At 34.9% G+C, this 8,031-nt stretch overlaps 1 protein-coding gene across 1 annotated transcript; it reads right to left on the bottom strand.

Moving 5' to 3' along the window:
• Positions 1–704: 704 nt before the first annotated feature.
• Positions 705–6,954, bottom strand: LOC123301344. The gene is made up of 4 exons (XM_044884082.1): positions 6,922–6,954; positions 2,939–5,067; positions 2,530–2,881; positions 705–1,406 (listed from the first exon to the last, which is right to left on the bottom strand). Exons 1-4 carry the CDS (start codon positions 6,952–6,954, stop codon positions 705–707), a joined length of 3,216 nt encoding a protein of 1,071 aa, XP_044740017.1.
• Positions 6,955–8,031: the final 1,077 nt, after the last annotated feature.

Below are 8,031 nucleotides of genomic sequence, written 5' to 3' on the forward strand. Positions count from 1 at the left end.
TATACGGAAAAATGTGAATGAAATGAAATGGTTGCACTAACCTTTTGAACGCCTACTCCGGTAACAATCTTCAAACTTCTTCTGGTTTCACCCACGTAATTTGGATAAAAGGATGGATAATTATAGGATATTATAGTGAACTAGTTTGAAGTAGTAACTTGATAAGTAAACCGTTTACCGAACGTTAATTATACATACGAACTAATAACATATATAGAAGATGAGGACGCACTGTCCTTGGTATACAGACGCACTATCTGATTACACTACTGTTGTACAGCACAAAAACGAGGGACACACTGTCCGCTTTAAATTCACAATGAGAACGAACCGTTCGCGTTGACTAACTCTCGATAAGAGTTAGTATTCCATTGTTGAGTATTCCATTTTTGTCGCGTTTGTAACTCGCCTAATTATTCTTGGTGCCATCGTTTCCAATACGATTGGACCAAACTATCAAGCAATTCCTTTCTTTGTAACTTATTTAGTGGCTTATCAAGTACATTATATGCGGGTAAACTTTGTAAAGGGGTTAATGTTAAAAAATGAGCCGGGGTTAACGGCAAACCCTCGGCCGCATCTGAAGATTGCCAGACTAATGGGCGTGAATTTAACAAGGCTTCAATTTGTATAAGCACGGTTGAAAATTCCTCATATGATAAAATTTGCTCCCCAATAACTCTAGTTAAGTGAGTCTTAACTGATTATATCATACTCTCCCAAGCTCCCCCGAAATGGCTCCCAGTGGGTGGATTCAATCGCCAAATGATACGTCGACAAGACAACTCTGAATTTACAGCTGATTGGTAGAGATTAGATTGAACAAATTCATACAACTCATTTAAATATCGTTTAGCACCAATAAAATTTGTACCTGAGTCAGAATAAATTGTAGAACACGGCCCACGTCTAGATAGAAAACGCTTGAACGCAGCTAAAAAAACATCCGTACTTAAATCTGATGCCAATTCTAAATGAACCGCTCGGGTTGTCAAACATGTAAAAAGACAGATGTAAGCCTTTTGGGATCGTACTCCACGATGCCTACTTAACGTTATATAGAATGGGCCACCATAATCGACACCGGTATAAGTAAATGCCTTAGCTTGAGATACTCTGACACTGGGTAAATCAGCCATAATTGGTGCGTGTGAACGAGGTTTAGTTTTAAAACAAGTATTACACTTTTGTACACGAACACGGACCGTTCCTCTCGCGGCTAAAATCCAATATTTTTGACGCAATACGGACAATAATAAATGAGGTCGGGCATGTAAATTGAATCGATGATTATAATCGATTAATAAATCAACAAAATGATCTCTTTTGGGGAGTAGCATGGGATGTTGTTGGTCGTAAGCAATCACCGCATTGACTAAACGACCTCCTACCCGAATAATGTTATCCTGTATGAAAGGATTCAGAAAGCGTATTTTCGGAGAACACAGTTTGTCATTCTTCAATAAACGAAACTCTTCTCGAAAATGAACACGTTGAACACTAGAAATTAAGTAATTCTCGGCTTTGGTTAAATCTGTAGCTATAATTTTTCCCGTTTTGGCAATATTCTAGCGAATCGCAACACAAATACGGTTGATCGTATTAATTTTAACCAAGAACCGCAACGATTAATTAATGAATAAAAAGGATGCTCTTCCTCTTCGAAAACGGGTAACGAAATTGTCTTAGCCTCACAGACAACTTCTTGCTCAATATTTTTTGTAAAGGGTTTTAGAGGCCACTCTGACCTATCACGCGAACACCATGATGGTCCACTCAACCACAACGGATGTTCAAGAAATTCTTTCGGTGATAATCCTCGAGACGCAAATCCGCTGGATTATCGCTACTAGAAATATGATACCACGACGACACATTAATTAACGATTGAATTTTTGATACACGGTTAGCTACAAAAGTCTTCCACTTATGGGGGGAACCATTGATCCAATTAAGCACTACCATTGAATCGGAAAACGCAAACACATTAGTAATATTCACTCGATTCGAATATTGGGCAATAACACACTTCAAAAGTTTTGCTAATAATAATGTCGCACATAACTCTAAACGAGGGATAGTTAAAATTGTTTTAACTGGAGCCACTTTGGATTTAGCACATAATATATGAAGTTGTATGTGACGGTCCAGATCTATAATCCTGGAATATATAACTGCGGCATATGCTTTGGACGATGCATCGCAAAATGCCAACAATTCTAGCGAAGAACCCGTTTTAAATCCAATATGACGTGGAATTTTTATTTGACTTAAGTCGTTTAACTCATTTTGAAAGACTTTCCAAATATTTTGTAAATAATTTGGAATAGGTTCATCCCACTCAAGTTTGAGTAGCCACAATTCTTGAATTAGTAATTTCATATGTAAAGATACCGGAACAAGCAAACCTAAAGGGTCCTAGATACGCATTACAGTTTTCAAAATATTTCTTTTTGTACATTCTAAATTTTCAACACTAATAGAAAAGCTTAGAACGTCGCTATTTGCTTGCCACTGCAAGCCAAGCACCTTCAAAAACTCCGTAGGGAATTCCAAAATTTGATTTGAACGAGCATGATCAGGAATTTCATCAGATAACTCACGTAAATTAGTCGCCCATTTTACTAGTTCCATGCCTCCTGCTCGGAATAAACCGACAAATTCACGATAAATGTTATGCGCGATCGACTTTTCGGCCACAGAACAAATTATGTCATCGATATAGATATCACGTAATATTATCTCGGACGCTAAAGGAAATTTTTTCGCTTCATCGTTAGCTAATTGGCGTAAAGTGCGTAAAGCTAAGTAGGGAGAACTCTTAACCCCAAAGGCAACCGTGGTTAATTGGCAAATTTGAATAGGTTCTTCAGCAGAAAACCTCCACAAAATACATTGCTATTTTTGATGAGGAGGACACAATTTAATTTGTCTATACATCTGTTTCACATCTGATGTCATAGCAAATTGAAATAAACGAAAATTAAGTAGAATGTCAAAAATATCAGTTTGTAATTTCGGACCGATATATAAAGCATCGTTTAAAGATATTCCATTATCGGTTTTCGCGGACGCATCGAAAACCACTCGTAATGGTGTAGAACTGGAGCTAGCCTTAAAAACCCCGTGATGAGGAATAAAGTAGCCACATGATTTAGGATGTAGACCACTTATGGTCTTCAGATGACCTTGGTCGAAATAGTCACGTATAACTTCCATATATTGTTTTTTAAACAAAGGCATAGAGGCGAATCGTTTTTCTAAGTTTTGGAATCGTCTTAAAGCAGAAGTATAAGAGTCTCCTAAATCAGAAAAAATCCTTTTAAATGGTAAAGCTACCTCATATCGACCACTTACGTCTCGCTTAACAGACGCCGCAAATAATTTTTCGCACTCTAAATCGTCTGCGTTTAACACGGTAGAGTTTGGCACTTCCTCTATATCCCAAAATTGTTGGATGAGTTGATCCATATTAAGGGGAGAGTTAACACAACAATAAGATTGAATAATGTTATTAGTGACTTCAGCTTTCGCTTTACCCATAATAATGAAACCTAACGTCGAATCAAGGGCGACTGGCGAATCCGGACCTGTGATTCGAAGTCCCTTCAGAATGTAGGGCACTAACTCGGCGCCTATCATTCCATCAATCTCACTCGGTCGATAAAATTCATCATCTGCCAAACGCAAATTTTTAAATGTATCACACACTTCACTATCAATCACACAGGTTGGCAACTGATCCGTAATTTTATCAACTATTAAAACATCCATCGTGTATTTATTGTGAATATCATATTTACTATAAAAGTTTAATTGAGCTTGTCCGTTGACGCGTTTTTCGGAAACACCAATTCCTGACACGGTCAGACATGCTCGATTCACTGGTAACTTGAGTCTTTGACAACACCTCTGAGTTATGAAATTGCATTGACTTGCACTGTCAATCAAAAATCTAAATAAAAAATTTTCTCCAAAATGAGATGCAACATGTACTTGAGCTGTAGCCAATAATACAGTATATTTCGATTGCACTAATTCTGATGTCGAACACAAACTCACCGGAGGAGATGGCTTGGATTCAACTGACACACTCGATGTGGAGGGATTACCCTTTAAAACTTCTGAATTATCTTTACCATTGGCATCTGACTTATGATGAAAATGTAAAAGCGTATGATGGCGTTTTGAACATTTACGACAGCTCGAGTTTGAACTACAATTCTTTACACCGTGATTGGAATGCAAACAGTTGAAACATAAATTATGTGCTTTAACCACATGGACTCGTTCCGTAGGCGTTAAAGACATAAATTTATGACACTTGAATAATGTGTGATCTCCCTTACATTTTGGACAAATTAATTTCTCATACGTATTATTACTCATAACATCGGATGAATTTGAATCGGCACTAATAGCAAAAGAATGCATCACCGCCTTAGAATTTGCTTGCTTACTGGAATTAGCTGAACCACTAGTTCGACTCAGTATTTTCGCTTGGGTTTTGATAAAAACGGAAAGTTCATTGTAAGTGGGAATGACCCCTTTAGCCAATGACTGTTCAAATAACTTCTGTGTATGCACATCTAATTTTTGTAAGGCAATTGTCATTAAAATAAAATCGGATAACTCTCCCACCTTTACTTCCTTTAAAGCGTTAACGGCACTATCAAATTTTTCAACAAATAAGTTTAAATTTTGACCACTTTCCACTAAAAAGGGTTTGAATTTCAAAATTTGATCCAAATACACAAAGGCTATCTGCCGTGAATCTTGATATTTATCAATTAATGAATCCCACATAATTGAATAATTTTCAGGTGTAGGAGGTACCCCACTACATAAAGCGAGTGCATTGTGAGTTAAACTTCCTAATAAATAATGTAATTTGGAAATACTATCCAATTTTATGTTTTCATGCACCAATGATTTGAAAGTAGCATAAAATATAGGCCATCTTAACGGGTTGCTATCAAACGATGGAATTGTAACTTTAGGTAGCCTAGGAGAGACTATATCCCCAATCGATTTCACCGATTCATTTACTTGCTCGGATTTTTTCACCTAAAGAGAATCAGCTACGGATTTAATGTGACAAAACAATTCATCAATTACATTTAATTCTTGACAATTTGGCTCAAATTCAGGATCTAACTTAGTAGAGTGAAATTACGCCTTGTGTATGGATTAAAAGTTCGAGCAGCGAAACTTTGAGGTTTTTCTTTCCACATCAAAAAAAGTATTTTTTGAAATTTTTTACTTTCCCGGAGTGGTGCAACATGTTTAAAAAACAAAATGGCGTCAAAAATGGATTTTTTTTCAGAAATTTTATCATTTTTATTTTATATTCGCAAAAGGAGGCATCGGTGCATATCCAAATTTGGTAGGTTTGTAGTCCATGCTAAGAACTACTCCTCATAATTTTTTGGTGGGGTTTCGTCCCTTCCCCTCCCAGTTATATATATATGTATACATACATATGGTAAAACAGTTCATTTGACTATAACTTGAAAAATATTCGATTGATTTTAATGAAACTAATATCAATAGTAGGTTTTATTACTTACAACTTTCGGTTAAAATTTTAGCGAAATGCGTTAAATAGTTCGGCCAAAATTTCCAATTTAGGGAATTGTTTAAAATGGCTGCCATTTTATGCCATTTTGTCCTACGAGGTTAAATTTTTTTTTAAATTGTAGCATTTTTTATTATCTTTCGATTTTATAATAAGTGGCTTACCCGTAAAATGACTCCTTGATCCATATTTTTGCGAAAAACGGAAAATTTAACACTTTCTGGAAATAATTGTTTGGGGGGTGTATGGACTGGCTTTGGGGGGTGTTTTTTGCTTTGGCATGAGAAAACTATTTTTAAAAGAGGTCTATATGGTTTAAAGCAAAATTTTTAAGTTTTAACCCCCGCGCTGTAAGGGGGAAGGGGTGTATGAAATAAATGTATCTTAAAAGATTTTAAAAAGAGGTCAAAATAGTTTAAAATGCTAAAGTAACCCAAAATTTTAGATGCTTTTATTAATATAGCACTTTTTACAACATCCACCCCTTCCCCTCCCGCTTTCATATTTTTTGCAAATTCAAAATTATTATGACGTATAAAGGGGTTTTTGGGGTCGCTGATCTCGAATTTTGCAATAGATTATCAAAAACAATTGTAATATTTTTAGGGGGTGTACTTATTCCCCCAAAACCCCTTTATACGTCATAAAAATTTTGAATTTGCAAAAAATATGAAAGCGAGAGGGTAAGCCACTTATTATAAAATCGAAAGATAATAAAAAATGCTACAATTTAAAAAAAAATTTAACCTCGTAGGACAAAATGGCATAAAATGGCAGCCATTTTAAACAATTCCCTAAATTGGAAATTTTGGCCGAACTATTTAACGGATTTCGCTAAAATTTTAACCGAAAGTTGTAAGTAATAAAACCTACTATCGATATTAGTTTCATTAAAATCAATCGAATATTTTTCAAGTTATAGTCAAATGAACTGTTTTACCATATGTATGTATACATATATATATAACTGGGAGGGGAAGGGACGAAACCCCACCAAAAAATTATGAGGAGTAGTTCTTAACATGGACTACAAACCTACCAAATTTGGATATGCACCGATGCCTCCTTTTGCGAATATAAAATAAAAATGATAAAATTTCTGAAAAAAATTCCATTTTTGACGCCATTTTGTTTTTTAAACATGTTGCACCACTCCGGGAAAGTAAAAAATTTCAAAAAATACTTATTTTGATGTGAAAAGAAAAACCCCAAAGTTTCGCTGCTCGAACTTTTAATCCATATAACAGCCTTTTTTTGCTTAGATTTACTCCAGTAACGTTTTGACTTTTATCAAATAATAGCTGTACTCTTTTGAAAAGGGTTTGCTTTTTCGAAGTTAAAACCTTTAATTTTGATTTTAATTTAGCTTCAGCCATTATTGTCAATAATCAGTGACAGCAGGTGTACGTAAACAAGAAATACACAAATAGACTAAATAGTATTTTGTAAACAAACGATTAAATGGTTGATTTGAAATAAATATTATAAGAATAAATAAAGATTTGAAATAAATATTATAAGTATTTCGTACACAAAGATCAACACTTTGATTATCATGTAAACAAACAATACGTACTCAATAAGTGTGTGTTAACTTAAATACAAGTAACCAGTTTTAAATAACCATTTACTTTACTTCGAAATAAATATTGTAAAAAGTATTTATTCCATCAAAAACTCAATAATGCCCAAATCTACTGAAAAATGATAATGATAATAATACTCAAACAATATAAACAATAAACAATTATTGAATCCGTCGAAAATTTTGATATTATGAAACAAGAATATCTGTTTATTCACTCAATAAAACAGTGTTTTAAGTAACTACTGCGCATATCATTGGTATGTAATGTTGTCTCACTCTCACGTCGTAGACATGCGCACACGATAAAACTATCTAGCAAGCTTGTTTGCTGGCGAAAACAAGTTATATCATTAAAAAATATCTTTTCGCGCGTTTTTTACACGTTTTTTTTACTCCAATTTTTTCTCCGCATAAATCATGCACAAACGTATTCCCCAGGCTCACAATCCGGCTCGAAGGACCAAAAAATGTAGTGGCTCTGGCTAATGGACGTAATATCCAAAGTCGGAATACTTCTCGAATAAATTTATACGGAAAAATGTGAATGAAATGAAATGGTTGCACTAACCTTTTGAACGCCTACTCCGGTAATAATCTTCAAACTTCTTCTGGTTTCACCCACGTAATTTGGATAAAAGGATGGATAATTATAGGATATTATAGTGAACTAGTTTGAAGTAGTAACTTGATAAGTAAACCGTTTACCGAACGTTAATTATACATACGAACTAATAACACATATAGAAGATGAGGACGCACTGTCCTTGGTATACAGACGCACTATCTGATTACACTACTGTTGTACAGCACAAAAAATGAGGGACACACTGTCCGCTTTAAATTCACAATGAGAACGAACCGTTCA

The sequence above is a fragment of the Chrysoperla carnea genome, chromosome 5 (assembly GCF_905475395.1).
Source record: "Chrysoperla carnea chromosome 5, inChrCarn1.1, whole genome shotgun sequence".
NCBI lineage: Eukaryota > Metazoa > Arthropoda > Insecta > Neuroptera > Chrysopidae > Chrysoperla > Chrysoperla carnea.

Excerpts from the sequence above, each read along its gene's own strand:
- LOC123301344 (XM_044884082.1), bottom strand. The coding sequence starts at position 6,954 with ATGGCTGAAGCTAAATTAAAATCAAAATTAAAG. Across the intron at positions 2,882-2,938 it reads ACATCAGATGTGAAACAGAT|GTTTTCTGCTGAAGAACCTA; the intron begins GTATAGACAAAT and ends TATTTTGTGGAG. Across the intron at positions 1,407-2,529 it reads TCCCTACGGAGTTTTTGAAG|GATAACATTATTCGGGTAGG; the intron begins GTGCTTGGCTTG and ends CCTTTCATACAG.